General features: G+C 52.6%; 1 protein-coding gene and 1 long non-coding RNA gene across 2 annotated transcripts; one reads left to right on the forward strand and one right to left on the reverse strand.

Annotated features, from left to right (window-relative positions):
• Positions 1 to 60: 60 nt before the first annotated feature.
• Positions 61 to 4,831, forward strand: LOC143957067 (uncharacterized). The gene is made up of 2 exons (XR_013270051.1): positions 61 to 624; positions 3,831 to 4,831. It is a non-coding gene; the product is annotated as an uncharacterized LOC143957067 (long non-coding RNA).
• Positions 4,832 to 6,234: 1,403 nt separating this feature from the next.
• On the reverse strand, positions 6,235 to 18,812 carry LOC143957064 (cilia- and flagella-associated protein 20-like). The gene is made up of 5 exons (XM_077467204.1): positions 18,774 to 18,812; positions 18,303 to 18,413; positions 17,573 to 17,762; positions 6,900 to 7,010; positions 6,235 to 6,381 (listed from the first exon to the last, which is right to left on the reverse strand). The coding sequence occupies exons 2-5, from the start codon at positions 18,344 to 18,346 to the stop codon at positions 6,376 to 6,378; spliced, it is 351 nt and encodes a 116-aa protein (XP_077323330.1). The 5' UTR covers positions 18,347 to 18,413; positions 18,774 to 18,812; the 3' UTR covers positions 6,235 to 6,375.
• Between the last annotated feature and the right edge of the window lie 1,004 nt (positions 18,813 to 19,816).

Raw genomic sequence — 19,816 nt, forward strand, 5'->3', positions numbered from 1 at the left:
TCTCGCACGCGGTGCTGTCCACAATGCAATAATTATTTGCCCTGTAGTGCTGATTTTTAAACCTGTGTGAGCGGGTGTGCAGTGACCTATCTCTATGCATATCTACAATAAAATGTCTGCTGTTACCTGTATTAGGCAGCAAAACCTCCTTCTATGCACCTCCTGATTTGTTTGTTTACTGCTAGGAACTTGCCTTCTGGGCTAAACCTGGCCAACCCACATGCCCCCGGAGAGTACACTTAGTGAACACAGAATAGGGAGCACAGAGGTGGGTGAGCACAATGTTCAGGGACGTGAAGCCTAGTAACAGTGAAATGAAATCAGGGGAATAGCAGCATCTAGGACCAAGTCTGACGTGTTTACAGGGATTTTAGGTTCTGACAAAAAAAATCTTTCAGAAATCCTAATTTCTCCGTTTTCATTGAACATTGTTGACGCAGTGGCAGAAAAACTTTCCAAAAATGTGGCATTGGCACAGTGGCCATGTTTAGTAATGTCCGGGGCCCTTGTAAATGTGAAAGGAGATGATAAGGGTGACATCACTGTGTCTTCTCTCTGCAGTATCTGGTCAGCGTTCCTCTGAAGATGTTTCGGCTCTGGGCCTTCATGGGGATGATGTCACAGGTATGTATGATTCTTATTGGTGGGTTTTTCTCCTCCTCAGGGGTTGTGATTTCACAGGTTTGTATAATTCTTTTTCAGGCAGATTGTGATGTCACAGATTTGTATAGTTGTTGGTGGGTTTTCTTCCTCCTCCGAGGTTGTGATTTTACAGTTTGAATGTTTATTTGTGTGGTTTGTTTTGATTGGTCCTTTTTGGTGGGTTCTGATATCAGAGGTTTGTTGTATTGATGTTTGTTTGGTTCTTATCGGTAGGTTTTCTCTTCCTCGGGGGTTGTGATGCTAAAGATTAGATGATTCTTATTTGGGAGGTTTGTGTAGATGGGTTTTTTCCTCCTCGGGGGTTGTGATGTGCCAAGTTTTGTATTCTTGTTGGTTTTTTTCCTCCTCGGGGGTTGTGATGTGCCAAGTTTTGTATTCTTGTTGGATTTTCTCCTCGGGGGTTGTGATGTGCCAAGTTTTGTATTCTTGTTGGGTTTTTTTTCCTCCTCGGGGGTTGTGATGTGCCAAGTTTTGTATTCTTGTTGGGTTTTCTCCTTGGGGGTTGTGATGTGCCAAGTTTTGTATTCTTGTTGGGTTTTTTCCTCCTCGGGGGTTGTGATGTGCCAAGTTTTGTATTCTTGTTGGGTTTTTTCCTCCTCGGGGGTTGTGATGTGCCAAGTTTTGTATTCTTGTTGGGGTTTTTTTCCTCCTCGGGGGTTGTGATGTGCCAAGTTTTGTATTCTTGTTGGGTTTTTTCCTCCTCGGGGGTTGTGATGTGCCAAGTTTTGTATTCTTGTTGGGTTTTTTCCTCCTCGGGGGTTGTGATGTGCCAAGTTTTGTATTCTTGTTGGGTTTTTTTTCCTCCTCTGGGGTTGTGATGTGCCAAGTTTTGTATTCTTGTTGGATTTTCTCCTCGGGGGTTGTGGTGTGCCAAGTTTTGTATTCTTGTTGGGGTTTTTTTCCTCCTCGGGGGTTGTGATGTGCCAAGTTTTGTATTCTTGTTGGGTTTTCTCCTCGGGGGTGTGCTTCACAGGTTTGTATGATTCTTACCGATGGGTTTTCTACGCCTCTGGGGTTGTGATGTTACAGTTTGGATGGTTCTTGTGTGGTTTGTATTGGTGGGTTTCCTCTACCTTTAGGGGTTGTGATGTCACAAGTTTGTATAATTCTTTTGTTGGATTTTTCTCTTCCCCAAAGATTGTGATGTCACAGAATTGTATATTTATTTTTGTTGGGTATTTCTATGCCTCTGGGGTTATGATGTTGCAGTTTGGATGGTTCTTATTTGTGGGTTTTCTCCTCCTTGGGGGTTGTGATATTGGAGGATTGTATGATTCTGATTGATGGGTTGTTTCTCCTCATGAGGGGTTGTTATATCACATGTTTATATGATTCTTATTGGTAGTTTTTGTTTTCTCCTCCTAAGAGCCGGTTCACACAGGGGCAACAAACGTAACTTCCAGCGTGACTTTGGGAGACAACTTGGACACGACTTGAGTATGAACTTGAATTACAGCGCGACTTGGGGCAACTTACAACGCGACTTGAAGTTGCCTCCAGGACAGGGGACTTTGCCAGTGGCCAATCACATAATAATCAGCTCTGTGGGGGGGGGGGGGGGGGGAGGGGTTTGCCTATAAAACGATTTTTACTTCCCGGAAAGTTGCTTGTTAAGACAGGGAATTCGACTTGGAGGCGTCTTCCATTGAAATCAATGGGTACCAGTTGGATTGAAGTCGTACAGGAATCTTTTCTGAAGTCGGAGCGACTTCAGTGGTGTGCATGAAGGCGGCTCCATTCACTTCCATTGATTTTCTCAACCATGCGACTTGAAGTCGGATCCCAGGTGGCCCCTGTGTGAACCGGCTCTCAGTGGTTATGATGAAGTTAGTAGTATTTTTATTGGTGAGTTTTCACCTCAGGGTTTTGTGTTTGATTCTTATTGGTGGGTTTTTGTTTTCCTCAGGTGTTGTGATGTCCCAAGTTTGTTGTATTTTAATTGATGAGTTTTCTCCTTGGCTGTTGTGCTTCATGGGCTTCCATGATTCTTATTGGTAGGTTTTCTCCTCAGGGGCCGTGATGCTCCAGGTTTGTATAATTTGTGTTGGGTTTTCACTTCTTCAGAGGTTGTGTTGCCACGTGTTTGTATGCTTATTGGTGGGTTTTCTCCTCCTCAGGGGTTGTGATGCTAAAGTTTAGATTTGAGAGGTTTTTATTGTGGGTTTTCTCCTCCTCAGTTGTTGTGATGTCCCAAGTTTGTAAGATTATTTTTGGTGGATTTTTCACTTTCTCAAAGATTGTGATGTCAGATTTGTATAGTTGTTGTTGGTAGGTTTTGTCCTCCTCAGGGGTTGTGATGTCACAGGTTTGAATGCGTCTTTTTATTCGATTTTTCTCCTCCGCAAAGACTGTGATGTCACAGATTTCATAGCTTTTATTGGTGGGTTTTCTCCTCCTGGGTTTGTGATGTCCCAAGTTTGTAGTATTCTTGTCGAGTTTTCGCCTTGTGGGTTGTGCTTCACATGTTTATATGATTCTTTTTAGTTTTTTTTTTTTTGTTTTTCTGTTTTGTTTTTCTCTCCTCCTCAGTGGTTATGATGTTAGTCTAGATCAGGAATGTGCAATTAGCGGACCTCCTGCAAAACTACAAGTCCCATCAGGCCTCTGCCTCTGGGTATCATGCTTGTGGCTGTCAGTCTTGCTATGCCTCATGGGACTTGTAGTTCTGCAACAGCTGGAGGTTTCCGCTAATTGCATATCCCTGATCTAGATGGTTCTCATTTCAGAGGTTTGTAGAGATGGATTTTGTCTTCCTTGGGGGTTGTGATGTCCCAAGTTTGTAGTATTCCTATTGGTGTCTTCTCCTCAGGGGTTGTTTTTTTTTTTTTTTTTTATTGGTTTGTATGATTCTTATTGGTGGGTTTTCTCCTTCTCAGGGGTTGTGTCACAGGATTGTATGATTCTTTTTGGATTGTTCTCTTCAACGATTGTGATGTCACATATTTGTATAGTTATTATTGGTAGGTTTTCTCCTCCCTCAGCAGTTGTGATGTCACAGGTTTGTATGATTCTTATTGGGGTTTTCGCCTCTTCTTCAGGGGTTGTGATGTCACATGTCTGTTGGATTATTATTGGTGGCTTTTCTCCTTCTCGGGGATTGCGTTGTCAAAGGTTTGTACAATTCTTATTTGTGTAATTATTTTATATATTTTTTTTGCTTCCTGCAGATTCCTCTGGCCTGGTTTGTGGGACGATTTCTCAGAGGGAATTATGGGAATGCGGCCGTATGGATCTCCCTGATTATTGGGCAGCCGATCGCAATTCTCATGTATGTACATGATTACTACATCCTGAACCATGAGAAGGGTCCGTGATTCCATTACTGCCCCCCTGCAGATATGTTCTCATTTTTAACCTTGGTGGAGGAGCAAATCTCTGAGCCACGTGCCTTTCCCGAAGCCTCGAATTCCCAACCAATCAAGTCATACTTCTGATTACCAGCACTATGGTGGGAATGTTATGAAGGATAGACACTTGTATGAACTCCACTCTGGTCTCTACAACCAGGAGGACACCATCTGTCCAGACTTGCTCTGCGGCAGCCTGAAATCAAGGCCTAACCTGTACTTTTCCAGATCCATCTCCTGCTTGATGCTCCGCTCCTCCAACACTAGTTCTAATTCTGTCGAGATGTGCCTTCCGTCCAAGACTTGGTCCCACCTCCGTCCAGGAGCCAGTTGGTTCCCCAGAGACTTCCTACATCCGTCCAAGTTTCAGTCTACTCCTCCTCTAGGCTGAGAGATCATCATTTAAAGACCTTGGGGCTTTCATAACGAAATATTCATTGGAGGGCCCCGCCAACTTCTGCACTCTCTGCTTTTTTTTTTTTTTTGATTGTTTTTTTTTTTTTAAAGATTTTCTGCTTGTTTAATTTCACCAAAGATGTCAATCACCTATTAAATCTGAATCTGTCCGCTCTGTTCACACCGGGCCTCCCACACTCCATCACCAGCCTCGTTCGGTCCGACCTTTTATCTGATCAACACTTGACGGGTCTCGCACGCGGTGCTGTCCACAATGCAATAATTATTTGCCCTGTAGTGCTGATTTTTAAACCTGTGTGAGCGTTTGTCTTGTTTCGTGTGTGTGGAGCCACGTCTGATTTGTCGGCTCCAGGTTGGTACACATTTTTGGAAAATAATGATTAAAGTTGTTTTTTTGTTTTGAATGTCTGGTGTGTACGAGTTCCTGTATGAAGAAGGCGAGCTCCTGCTAAAGGTTCCGCCTAGAGCGGTGCTCGCACCCTCCATGCCTTGTCTCCTCAGCGATTGTGTTATAATACATGGGACGTTGGAGGACACCAACCTTAATTTATGGGTGTTAGGGCCTTGCCAGTTCTGTACAAAAAAAATCCACCAGAAACATTGGAGGAGATTTACTAAAATACGAGAGTGCAAAATCTGCATAGTAACCAATCGGCTTCCAGGTTTTATAGTCAAAGCTTTATTGAACAAACTGAAGTTAGAAGCCGATTGGCTGAACCAGATTTCGCACTCTCCGGGTTTGTAAATCTCCCCCTTAGTGTGGAGTAGATGCAGCATTTACTATGGCAGAAACTAGAGTGCGGATCACCAGCTGCCAGTTGGTGGAGACGGTAAACGTTCCTGCCGGTCAGTCATTAAACTTTCTATAATCTGTTTATGAAATTGGAGGTTATTCTGAGCTGCGGCACCGCTGCCAATTTACCTATCTGAATATTTAGCATAAGAATCGCTGTCACATATCACATGGCACCAGAATAAATCCTTACCTATGTGCACCAAAACACCCGCCCCAGATATGACTTACCACTGAACACCTCAAGTAGTTTATGTCCCTGCCCCTCCCACCATGGGGAGATTTTCCCTGCAGTAGTTTATGTCTCTGCCCCTCCCACCATGGGGAGATTTTCCCTGCAGTAGTTTATGTCTCTGCCCCTCCCACCATGGGGAGATTTTTCCTGCAGTAGTTTGTGTCTCTGCCCCTCCCACAGCCTCACTCTCACAGCAACATGGGGAGGTAATGCAGTGTGTGTGTGTGTGTGTGTGTGTGTGTGTGTGTGTGTGTGTTTACAACTCTTCTTATTGCCCTGAACAGTCCTCACCCCTCTGATGGGTAATACTGGAGAACACTTCCCACCAGACACACACGGGAAGGGGGACGCCTACCACACAGAAAGCCAGGAGCTGGACCTTAACTCTTATCAGGACCTGAGTCCAGCAGGATATATTCTACATCCCGGGACTAGCGCCCCCATATGGTGGGAGGGACTGTGGCAATGTTGCAGTATATGGACCCCCTGGTGAGTGCACAATGAGAAGGATGTTGGCTCCTCCTTTAGGAAGTGATAGATCAGGAGAAACATTCTGTAGGAGTCAGATACTCAGTGTGGTCAGCCAAAGCTTCAGCATGACAGCCAGGGAACCGGCGTTCTCAGGAGAAGAGACCACCAATGGCAGCCTCTCCTCCCTGGACTGAGTCCCTTTACACCTGGAAATACATCAGCCATCACTGGAGGTCCTTCGAGGCCACACAGACCTCCGCCCATCATACACATCCAATCAGTGCAGAGACAGAAAAAACGGACACACACAGAGGCAAGAGAATATTTATTGCAAAAACAAAGAGAACCTGTCAGTGACTGCGGCCAGAATTCTTAATAACATAACAGTAGCTGCAGAAAGGTAACTTCACCGTATAAAACTATCCCAGGAAGAGAGGCTGCCGGAGCGATCATTGCTGGAAAACACACAACACATTTTGTCAGAGAGCGAGACAGGACACAGGTTGTCAGAAACGGGGAAGAGAGGGAGACACAGGTTGTCAGGGAGCAATCCTGCAGATGAATGAGACAGAAGCATAGGGAGATGGGTAATGAATACAGGAAGTGGTGGGTTCTGGGGACAGAGGGAATGATGGGTAACAATACAGGAAGTGGGGGGGGGGACACAGAGGGAATAAGTAACAATGCAGGAAGTGGGGGACAGAGGGAATGACGGGTAACAATACAGGAAGTGGGAGGGGGGACACAGAGGGAATAAGTAACAATGCAGGAAGTGGGGGACAGAGGGAATGATGGGTAACAATACAGGAAGTGGGGGGGGGGGACACAGAGGGAATAAGTAACAATGCAGGAAGTGGGGGACAGAGGGAATGATGGGTAACAATACAGGAAGTGGAGGGGACACAGAAGGAATGATGGGTAGTAACACAGGAAGTGGGGGGAGGAGGGCACAGGGAAAGGTCAGGACACTCACCTTGTTCTTGGTCTGTACTGGGAGGTAAAGTTTGAACTCTGCTGGGAGCTCGTCCTCGGAATACAGGCGATCGGAGAAGTATACTCTTCTAATCCGGCAATTGGCATGTATCTGAGGAGGGAAACATTTGATCCTTTAAATCCTTTTCCTTGAGGGACACAAATGTAATGACTATTGGGTTATATTGTGGTCTATGGGAAGATTGACCATCGGGCACCATGTACAGCAGGGATATGCAATTAGCGGACCTCCAGCTGTTGCAGAACTACAAGTCCCATGGGGCATAGCAAGACTGACAGCCAGAGGTATGATGGGACTTGTAGTTTTGCAACAGCTGGAGGTCCGCTAGATGCAGACCCCTGATGTACAGGCTTCTCCTCATACATTGAGGGACACAGGAATCCAGATACTGTTGGGAAGTCAAGAAACAGTCCAACTGAGGGGCAGACAACAAAGCAACAACCGATATCAGACCGAAGAAACAGAGCCGGGGGATTATCTGCAGCTGAACAACCACCTTAAAGGACAAACACCAGAATCAGACACCTACCTGAGGATCAATCTGATGCTGAAGACAAAGATAGAAAGAGTCATCCCCACCTTGGGGGCTCCATGTAGAAGGGAAGCACCAAATCCTGGACCAAGCGTTGAGCTAACCAGAACCCACCAGAACCAGATGGAACAACCAATCACAGGTAGGGAAGAAAAGGCTCACAACCTGATGAGAACAATGAGTGGGGTCATGGCCTGTGAGGTAACAGGTCCTGAGAAGGAACCGCAGGAAAAACAGGTCCTGACTAGTAGGAACCGGCAGTCTAAGTAGGAAGGGGACTCCTGGGATCGAGAGACAAGATCTGTGTGTCTATAGAGCTTGTCTGGCCAGACAACTGACCTCACTAAGCGAGACTTACCAAGGAAAGTCCAAGCTACAACGCAACAGTCTACAAGTATTGTGAAGGGACAGCAGAGAACTTAGGATTCAATACCACAAAGTCCTCGAGACTGAAGGGGTAGGAGGCAGGGAAGCACTGCTGGGGGGCATGGGAGCACCACCACACGGCTGAACAGGAGATGGACGTTAGACCCCTAACCCAAGAACGAGGAGATGGGAACAACCAGAAAGAGCTGAGGATGCAGCCTATACATCGGGGGTGCCCAACCTTCTGAGGAGAGAGGGCCACTTTATCGACTTAGTAACCGGTCGTGGGCCACAAGGAGCGTAAAGTGGGGGATGGCAGGTCTCTGCATACGTAGAGCAGACACGGATGCAACCCGCTCTACCCCAAGGGCCCTCCGATCCCCCCAGACAGAAGGGGACAGATTGCCTTCTATTTTTTTTTTTTTTTTTTTAAAGGAGATCTGGTTTGGGCAGCACAGTGGTGTAGTGGTTAGCACTCTCGCCCAGCAGTAAGAAGGGTCGCTGGTTCAAATCCCGACCACAACACTACCTGCCTGGAGTTTGCATGTTCTCCCTGTTCCTGTGTGGGTTTCCTCTGGCTACTCCGGTTTCCTCCCACACTCCAAAGACATGCAGGTAGGTTAATTGGCTTCCGTCCAAAATTGTCCCTAGTATATCACTGGGGGCCTTGGATTGTGGCTCCTTTAGGGTAGGGACCAATGTGAGTGTGCAATGTACAGCGATAGGGACAATTGTAGACACTCAGGATGAACAGGATGGACTGGTGTCTTTATTCAACCTTACTATGTAACTATGGTTGCAGATAGGCGGGTGTAGCAGACAACTCCGTTTACATCTGCCGCTCTATAGAGGTGAATGGAGAGTCCGTCTGAGTCCACCTGAAAAAACAGACAGGCGGACCCGATCGGACCGATCGTGTGAAAGGGGTCTGAGGCTGCTTCACACTGATGCACAGCGGTTTACCTGACCTCAATCTTCACTTCTTCCTCAGGATTCCTGGTACTGCTGGTGGGTACTGGTACTGCTGGCTGGTAAGGATGGTGGGTACTGGTACTTCTGGCTGGTACTGACACTGGTGGTTGCTGTCCCAGATTGCGGGTTGCTTTGTCCCGACCCGCCATCCCCAAGCATAATTGTGAGAGAAGCATGCAGCTAGAGTAGAGAGCAGAGCCTCAGGAGAAGTACTGACGGTATCACTCCGCCTGTGAAGGAGGCGGCACTATACAGGAAGCATCGGCTCCGCTTCCTCTAGCGGCCGTTCTGTTCTTCGCACTAATGCTTGGAGATGGCGGGTCGGGAACCCGCAATCTGGGCATGCTGACCCGCCATCTTACAGCAAGACATGGCAGACCAGCGGTTGGGCACCCCTGCTATACATCCTCACCGATACACAAGAGGCGCCTATGACGGAAACTGTAGCACAAACCTTCCTATCCCTGACTTCAAGCCATCGGTCTACAAACGTTCCCGATCACTCAAGATCCAGTGAAGCTTCAGCACCCATCGGGCATAGAACAGAAATGTTACATTCATCTGAAGAAAAAACAAGGCAAAGCACCCCCAGGGGACTGCAAATCAGCCCAGGAAAGAGAACCCCATCTCCTGGAGGACAGGTCCCCCAAAGTCCTTGAGGCCTTCCCTGTACCTTGTAAAAGAAATCCAGACTCAAGCGTTCTGCCCATGGACAATCCAGACACACGGGGCCCTCCAACGAACACCCAGATGTGTGACCCTCCTCCGTGACCAGAAGTTACCAGCTGGGAGGAACCAGCTCCCTGGGAATGTCCCTTAAAGGGATGAGTGTGGTGAGACAGAAGTCGGGATACTTCTACTGACATAGAATGAGCTCCCATTACTTCTTGGCAGTACCTAGATGGTGTTCAGTGTGAGCCACGATCACTACAGATCAGCATTCGATCATGGAGAAGAAGCGTTCTGGGGGAGCAGAAAGCAACCTGAGATAATGGATTCCCCAACCACAAAGACCATCTGGATATGAGAAGAATCCTTACCATCCCCCGATTGAGAGGCTGAATAATCACAGCAGGAAATACTCAGTCCATAGAGGCAGACATGTTGGACCACTTAGGAAGTAGACCTGAAGTGGGCCGATAGATGGGGAAAAAAAAGGGAGAGGTCTCTGGAGGTAAGGGATACCCCGGCCGAGGAGAGAGGCCGTTTCTTGTCCTATGATGAGGGACCCCGGGAGGTAGACAGGCTGTGGACTTGCCCCACGAGGGAGGGTGTTTGTTACCATCTACAGAAACCTGACAGAGCAGATCTGGGCATTGCCAGGTGGGTTCCAGGACCCTCAAAGTTGTGTTCAGTCCTCACAGTGGAATAGAGAATGCAGTGACAGCAGGCCGGTGATCCTCTGGAGGCCGGTGATCCTCTGGAGGCCGGGCAGTAACCATTGTATTAGTAAGAGGCAGAAGTCTCTTGTAATTGTGAGGTAATGAGGCTGTAGGGACCAGAGTCAGAAGCAGCGCCTGCAGCCGGTGGTCTGATGAAGGACTGACTATGCAGAAGGCGAGGAAGGGAATTTAGAGCCTCTGTGGTCGGAATCTGCAGGGAATTGGGGGAATTTGTCCTGAAGGTCTGGTCTGTGTGAGTGCAGAAGAAGCCCCAATGATAGAGGAGACATGGCCCCCTTCCATGAGGTAGACCTAATAATCGGTCCTCAGAGGGTACAGAGTGACCCCCCCCCCCCCCCCCGGAAACCATTAGTGAGTTGGTGTCCCCATAGAGCAGGACTGTCCCCTGGATGGAGGCGAAGTGACAAGGCTCTCAGCCAATCACAAACCAAGGTATCTGAGGGTGAGCAGGCCCCTGTAGGTGGCAGTATGATGGACAGAAAATTGAAGCTCCACGTGGTGCGTTTGCAGTACGGGATGACGTGTCCTCTACACACTAGTGGGAAGGAGCTCAGAGTGCACACGGCACTCCGCCCAGCAGGTGGCACAAGCGCTCAGTCTTTCAGGGTCATCCCTTTTAGCGGGTAATCTGAGTGATGGAAAACGCTCACTCCCGATGTTCAGCCCCGACCTCCTCATCAGAGACAAGCGGTGAGGCAATGCCACGGCTCTGGACCCAGAGAGCCCTCCATGGGCAACCTTTCCCCGTACACCAAGGTGTGGAAAGCATCAGAAATGCAGAGCCCGGGGCCCGCAGGTCACTCAGACTATCCCCGCACATCCAGTCCTGGGGGGGCAGGTATGACACTCCAGAGTCTGAGAAGAGGAATCCCGACTGAAGACAAAGAATCCAAACATTTCATGGAAGTAAAAGAGCAGGAAAAGCTGGAGAGATTCTCCTCCTCAGACTTCCATCCTCCTGGGACACCAGCAAAACACTGAGGCATGCTGGGTGGAGGAGGGGATTTCAGCGTCTAATCCTCCTGTAGAGAGCAGAATAACCCGACCGTATCTGAATCCCTGTGTCCCCAAATGGATAAGAGACAGAAATGAATGACCGTGTTCCACGGGCATGAGAGTGGTCCGCGTGCATGGGCCGCCACCCAGAGTGTGCGCGCGTGCATGGGCCGCCACCCAGAGTGTGCGCGCGTGCATGGGCCGCCACCGAAACGGTGCACGTGGGCCGCCACCCAGAGTGTGCGCGCGTGCATGGGCCGCCACCCAGAGTGTGCGCGCGTGCATGGGCCGCCACCCAGAGTGTGCGCGCGTGCATGGGCCGCCACCGAAACGGTGCACGTGGGCCGCCACCCAGAGTGTGCGTGTCTGGTGAATTATGTGGGTGTAAATGTGAGATGTACAGGAGGGGGGGGACATTCCATGTTAGTGTGCAAAGATTTCCCAGTGCTGAATACACAAACTACTTCATGCAGGGACAGTATTCTGGATGCACACACACACCCGGGAGGACAGTATTCCGGACGCACATACACAACCGGGGAGGACAGTAATCCGGACGCACATACACAACCGGGGAGGACAGTATTCTGGACGCACACACACACCCGGGGAGGACAGTATTCCGGACGCACACACACACCCGGGGAGGACAGTATTCCGGACGCGCGCGCACGCGCACACACACACACACACACACACACACACACACACACACACACACACACACCCGGGGAGGACTGTATTCCGGACGCACACACACACCCGGGGAGGACTGTATTCCGGGCGCACATACACAACCGGGGAGGACAGTACTCTGGACGCACACACCCGGGAGGACAGTATTCCGGACGCGCACACCCCCCCCCCCCCCCGGGAGGACAGTATTCCGGACACACACACCCCCCCGGGAGGACAGTATTCCGGACACACCACACACCCGGGGAGGACTGTATTCCGGGCGCGCGCGCGCGCACACACACACACACACACACACACACACACACACACACACACACAACCAGGGAGGACAGTACTCTGGACGCACGCACACACACACACCCGGGAGAGGACAGTATCCGGACGCGTACACACACACACACACACACACACACACACACACACACACACACACACCCGGGGAGGACAGTATTCCGGACGCACACACACACCCGGGGAGGACAGTATTCCAGACGCACACACACACCCGGGGGAGGACAGTATTCCGGACGCACACACACACCCGGGGAAGGACAGTATTCCGAACGCACATACACACCAAGGGGGGGGGCGACAATATTGTGGACGCACATACACACCTAGGAGGACAGTGTTCCAGACGCACATACACACACCCGGGGAGGACAGTATTCCGGACGCACATACACACACCCGGGGAGGACAGTATTCCGGACGCACATACACAACCGGGAGGACAGTATTCCGGACGCACACACTCAGGAGGACAGTATTCCAGACGCACATACACAACCGGGGAGGACAGTACTCTGGACGCACACACCCGGGACGCGCGCGCGCGCGCGCGCACACACACACACACACACACACACACACACCCCCGATGAGGACAGTATTCCAGACGCACACACACACCCGGGAGAGGACAGTATTCCGGACACACACACACCCGGGGGAGGACAGTACTCCGGACGCGCACACACACCCGGGGGAGGACAGTATTCCGGACGCGCACACACACCCGGGGGAGGACAGTATTCCGGACGCACACACACACCCGGGGGAGGACAGTATTCCGGACGCACACACACACCCGGGGGAGGACAGTATTCTGGACGCACACACACACCCGGGGGAGGACAGTATTCTGGACGCGCACACACACACACACACACACACACACACACACACACACACACACACCCGGGAGAGGACAGTATTCCGGACACACACACACCCGGGGGAGGACAGTACTCCGGACGCACACACACACCCGGGGGAGGACAGTATTCTGGACGCACACACACCCCCGGGGGGAGGACAGTATTCCGGACACACACACACACACCCGGGGGAGGACAGAATTCTGGACACACACACACACACCCCCCGGGGAGGACAGTATTCCGGACGCACACACACCTGGGGAGGCCTGTATTCCGGACACACATACACAACCAGGGAGGACAGTACTCTGGACGCACGCACACACACACACCCGGGAGAGGACAGTATTCCGGACGCGTACACACACACACACACACACCCGGGGGAGGACAGTATTCCGGACGCACACACACACCCGGGGGAGGACAGTATTCCGGACGCACACACACACCCGGGGGAGGACAGTATTCCGGACGCACACACACACCCGGGGAAGGACAGTATTCCGAACGCACATACACACCAGGGGGGGGGGGGGGGGGGGAACGACAGTATTGTGGACGCACATACACACCTAGGAGGACAGTGTTCCAGACGCACATACACACACCCGGGGAGGACAGTATTCCGGACGCACATACACACACCCGGGGAGGACAGTATTCCGGACGCACATACACAACCCGGGGAGGACAGTATTCCGGACGCACACACTCAGGAGGACAGTATTCCAGACGCACATACACAACCGGGGAGGACAGTACTCTGGACGCACACCCGGGACGCGCGCACGCGCGCACGCACACACACACACACACACACACACACACACACACACACACACACACACACCCGGTGAGGACAGTATTCCAGACGCACACACACCCGGGGAGGACAGTATTCCGGACGCACGCACACACACACACACACACACCCGGGAGAGGACAGTATTCCGGACACACACACACCCGGGGGAGGACAGTACTCCGGACGCACACACACACCCGGGGGAGGACAGTACTCCGGACGCACACACACACCCGGGGGAGGACAGTACTCCGGACGCACACACACACCCGGGGGAGGACAGTATTCCGGACGCACACACACACCCGGGGGAGGACAGTATTCCGGACGCACACACACACCCGGGGGAGGACAGTATTCCGGACGCACACACACCCCCGGGGGAGGACAGTATTCCGGACACACACACACCCCCGGGGGGAGGACAGTATTCCGGACACACACACACACCCCCGGGGGAGGACAGTATTTCTGGACACACACACACACACACACACCCCGGGGAGGACAGTATTCCGGACGCACACACACCTGGGGAGGACTGTATTCCGGACGCACACACACACCCGGGGAGGACTGTATTCCGGACGCACACACACACACCCGGGGAGGACTGTATTCCGGACGCACACACACACACCCGGGGAGGACTGTATTCCGGACGCACACACACACACCCGGGGAGGACTGTATTCCGGACGCACATACACACCCGGGGAGGACTGTATTCCGGACGCACATACACAACCAGGGGAGGACAGTATTCCAGACGCACACACACACCCGGGGGAGGACAGTATTCTGGACACACACACACACACCCGGGGGAGGACAGTATTCCGGACGCACACACACACCCGGGGGAGGACAGTATTCCGGACGCACACACACACCCGGGGGAGGACAGTATTCCGGACGCACACACACCCCCGGGGGGAGGACAGTATTCCGGACGCACACACACCCCCGGGGGGAGGACAGTATTCCGGACACACACACACACACACACACACCCCCGGGGGAGGACAGTATTCTGGACACACACACACACACACACACACACACCCCGGGGAGGACAGTATTCCGGACGCACACACACCTGGGGAGGACTGTATTCCGGACGCACACACACACCCGGGGAGGACTGTATTCCGGACGCACACACACACCCGGGGAGGACTGTATTCCGGACGCACACACACACCCGGGGAGGACTGTATTCCGGACGCACACACACACACCCGGGGAGGACTGTATTCCGGACGCACATACACACCCGGGGAGGACTGTATTCCGGACGCACATACACACCCGGGGAGGACTGTATTCCGGACGCACATACACAACCAGGGGAGGACAGTATTCCAGACGCACACACACACCCGGGGGGAGGACAGTATTCCGGACGCACACACACACACACCCGGGGAGGACAGTATTCTGGACACACACACACACACACACACACACACACACACACACCCCCGGGGAGGACAGTATTCCGGACGCACACACACACCCGGGGAGGACTGTATTCCGGACGCACACACACACCCGGGGAGGACTGTATTCCGGACGCACACACACACCCGGGGAGGACTGTATTCCGGACACACACACACACACACACCCGGGGGAGGACAGTATTCTGGACGCACACACACACACACACACCTGGGGGAGGACAGTATTCCGGACGTGCGCACACACACACACCCGGGGAGGACAGTATTCCGGACGTGCGCACACACCTAGGAGGACAGTGTTCCAGACGCACATACACACACCCGGGAGGACTGTATTCCGGACGCACACACACACCCGGGGAGGACTGTATTCCGGACGCACACACACACCCGGGGAGGACTGTATTCCGGACACACACACACACACACACACACACACACACACGGGAGGACAGTATTCTGGACGCACACACACACACACACCTGGGGGAGGACAGTAATTCCGGACGTGCGCACACACACACACCCGGGGAGGACAGTATTCCGGACGTGCGCACACACCTAGGAGGACAGTGTTCCAGACGCACATACACACACCCGGGGAGGACTGTATTCGGATGCACACACACACACACACACACACACCCGGGGAGGACAGTATTCCGGACGCACACACACACCCGGGGAGGACAGTATTCCGGACGCACACACACACCCGGGGAGGACAGTATTCCGGACGCACACACACACACCCGGGGAGGACAGTATTCCAGATGCACACACACACCCGGGGAGGACAGTATTCCGGACGCACATACACACACCTGGGAGGACAGTATTCCAGACGCACATACACACACCTGGGAGGACAGTATTCCGGACGCACATACACACACCCCGGGGAGGACAGTATTCCGGACGCACACACACCTGGGGAGGCTGTATTCCGGACGCACACACCTGGGGAGGACTGTATTCCGGACGCACACACACACCCGGGGAGGACTGTATTCCGGACGCACACACACACCCGGGGAGGACTGTATTCCGGATGCACACACACACCCGGGGAGGACTGTATTCCGGACACACATACACAACCCAGGGGAGGACAGTATTTGGACGCGCGCGCGCACACACACACACACACACACACACACACACACACACACACACACCCCGGTGAGGACAGTATTCCAGACGCACACACACACCCGGGGGAGGACAGTATTCTGGACACACACACACACACCCCCGGGGAGGACAGTATTCCGGACGCACACACACACCCGGGGAGGACTGTATTCCGGACGCACACACACACCCGGGGAGGACTGTATTCCGGACGCACACACACACCCGGGGAGGACTGTATTCCGGACACACACACACACACACACACACACCCGGGGGAGGACAGTATTCTGGACACACACACACACACACCCTGGGGGAGGACAGTATTCCGGACGTGCGCACACACACACACCCGGGGAGGACAGTATTCCGGACGTGCGCACACACACACACCGGGGAGGACAGTGTTCCAGACGCACATACACACACCCGGGGAGGACTGTATTCCGGACGCACACACACACCCGGGGAGGACTGTATTCCGGACGCACACACACACCCGGGGAGGACTGTATTCCGACACACACCCGGGGAGGACTGTATTCCGGACACACACACACACACACACACACCCGGGGGAGGACAGTATTCTGGACGCACACACACACACCTGGGGGAGGACAGTATTCCGGACGTGCGCACACACACACACCCGGGGAGGACAGTATTCCGGACGTGCGCACACACCTAGGAGGACAGTGTTCCAGACGCACATACACACACCCGGGGAGGACAGTATTCCGGATGCACACACACACCCGGGGAGGACAGTATTCCGGACGCGCACACACACCCGGGGAGGACAGTATTCCGGACGCACACACACACCCGGGGAGGACAGTATTCCGGACGCACATACACACCCGGGGAGGACAGTATTCCGGACGCACATACACACACCCGGGGAGGACAGTATTCCGGACGCACATACACACACCTGGGGAGGACAGTATTCCGGACGCACACACACACCCGGGGAGGACAGTATTCCGGATGCACACACACACCCGGGGAGGACAGTATTCCAGATGCACACACACACCTGGGGAGGACAGTATTCCGGACGCACATACACACACCCAGGGAGGACAGTATTGCGGACGCACATACCTGTACACGCAGGGTCTCGATATAATTGGTGCCGTACGCCCGGCGGGTGAAGTCGGAGAGGTTGAATTGGATTTGGTTCCAGCCATCATCCAGTCTCATTGGCATCGTACAGATGAACGGCTTCACCCGCGTTGTGCTCTGATAATTACTCGCCCGGAACCTTCTCCGCACGTTCTTATCATCCAAAACCTGGAGGGGAGAGACACCCAACACGGGTCACCAGGTCTGCTTCACCCCTCAGGGGGAGGGGCATACTCCGGGTCTTACAGTTCTCTCCCGTCACCCTGCAGTAGGAGGGGCATACTCCAGGTCTTATAGTTCTCTCCCGTGTCACCCCTCAATGGGAGGGGCATACTCCGGGTCTTATAGTTCTCTCCCGTGTCACCCCTCAGTGGGAGGGGCATACTCCGGGTCTTATAGTTCTCTCCTGTCACCCTGCAGTAGGAGGGGCATACTCCGGGTCTTATAGTTTCTCTCCTGTCACCCTGCAGTAGGAGGGGCATACTCCGGGTCTTATAGTTCTCTCCTGTCACCCTGCAGTAGGAGGGGCATACTCCGGGTCTTATAGTTCTCTCCTGTCACCCTGCAGTAGGAGGGGCATACTCCGGGTCTTATAGTCATCTCCCGTGTCACCCTGCAGTGGGAGGGGCATACTCCGGGTCTTATAGTTTTCTCCTGTCACCCCGCAGTGGGAGGGGCATAAATGATTGTAAAGGTGGGAATCTCACCTTGCACCTCGAATGAAAAATATTTTTTCACATTTTTGATTATCATGACCAGGAAGGGGAGTTTGATCCCGAGTGTCTTCTTGGGGTCAGCCGGACACGTAATGTACGTAGTACTGAAAGAAGACAGAGGAGACACGGTGTCAGTCCAATATCACCCGCCAGCTACCGCCCGCCCGCAATACCCGCCAGCTACAGCCCGCCCGCAATACCCGCCAGCTACCGCCCCCCACCAACTAACGCCCCCCCCCCACCATCACCAGCTAGCCACCATTCCGCAGGCTACCGCCTCCCCCTTCATCAGCCAGCTACCACCACCCCCCCCCCCCCCGCCAGCTACCGCCCCCCCACCTGTTACCAGCCAGATACTGCAGCCCCCCCCCCCTCCTTCACCATCACCAGCCAGCTACCGGCCCCACCCTCCTGCCATGGTGTGTGCGGCTCCACCTACAGACATGTTGTGGTATGACACTCACGCGACGTTTGTTCCCTCCACATCCAGGACCAGGACTGGATGTCATGTCTGTAATCCTCTTTATGTGGCCATCCGTACCTGTACAGAGAAAGGTGGCAGATAAAGGTGGGGGGTCTGATAACAGAAGGGGGCCCTCACCCACACCCGGAGGACAAATGTTCCCACCAATACCTCTTTGCTCGGGTGAGATAATCTGATATTTATGAAATATTCTAATAGAATAATGTGTACATATATAAGGGGGGAGGGCTAGAAAAGACTAAGAGACACGGCTCAGTCCACGCCTCACCGTGACCGAGGATCCGCGTTCCACAAGGTGTGTGCCGGGGGGGGGGGGGGGGGGGGGGGGGGAGGAGCTGCCGTGTGACCACAAGGTGTGTGCAAGATTGAGAGATCATCATCAGCATTCAGACTTTATAAAGAATGCAACAAAAAGTGTAAGGGTGAGATAAGGACAGCTAAGATAGAACATGAAAGACACATAGCGGTGGAGAGCAAAAAAATCCCAAGAAATTCTTTAAATATATAAACAGTAAAAAGGAGGACAGTCCATATTGGAATGGAACGGTTCCCCAGATGATGTCATTCTTGTGACGAAACGTGCATTGGAAGGAGTTTGACATGCTGACGTCACCGCGTACGGGAGTCATAGCGCACGGGCGTCCACACATAGCAATCGATGCTCCTGTGATCTTGCAAGTTATATATAAATCGGGAGTTTCCTGGTATATGAGAGTCTGCTACACATTTCCTCCATACATGTTGGAGTCTGGATTCCCGGAAATATCTGGTTTGGGATGGAGCCCCCGTGGTTGACATCTATTGGCTGCCTACTGTGATGTGCTTTTTGGGGTTATAAGCAGGTAAGGCTTCAATCCCTCCTCAGGGGTGGCACGTGGTGGTGGACTTCACGTGGTGGACGGTGTGCGTTCCTCCTGAGAAGAGAATTCCGTACCACATTCGGTGGACACGGATCTTCCACCAAACACTTTGCTCTCAGTTATTTTTTGCACTTCACAGATTTGTTTATTTAATATTCATTAT

Source organism: Lithobates pipiens, unplaced genomic scaffold (assembly GCF_037356315.1).
Source record: "Lithobates pipiens isolate NorthernLeopardFrog02 unplaced genomic scaffold, aLitPip1_a1.2 Scaffold_51, whole genome shotgun sequence".
Taxonomy (NCBI): domain Eukaryota; kingdom Metazoa; phylum Chordata; class Amphibia; order Anura; family Ranidae; genus Lithobates; species Lithobates pipiens.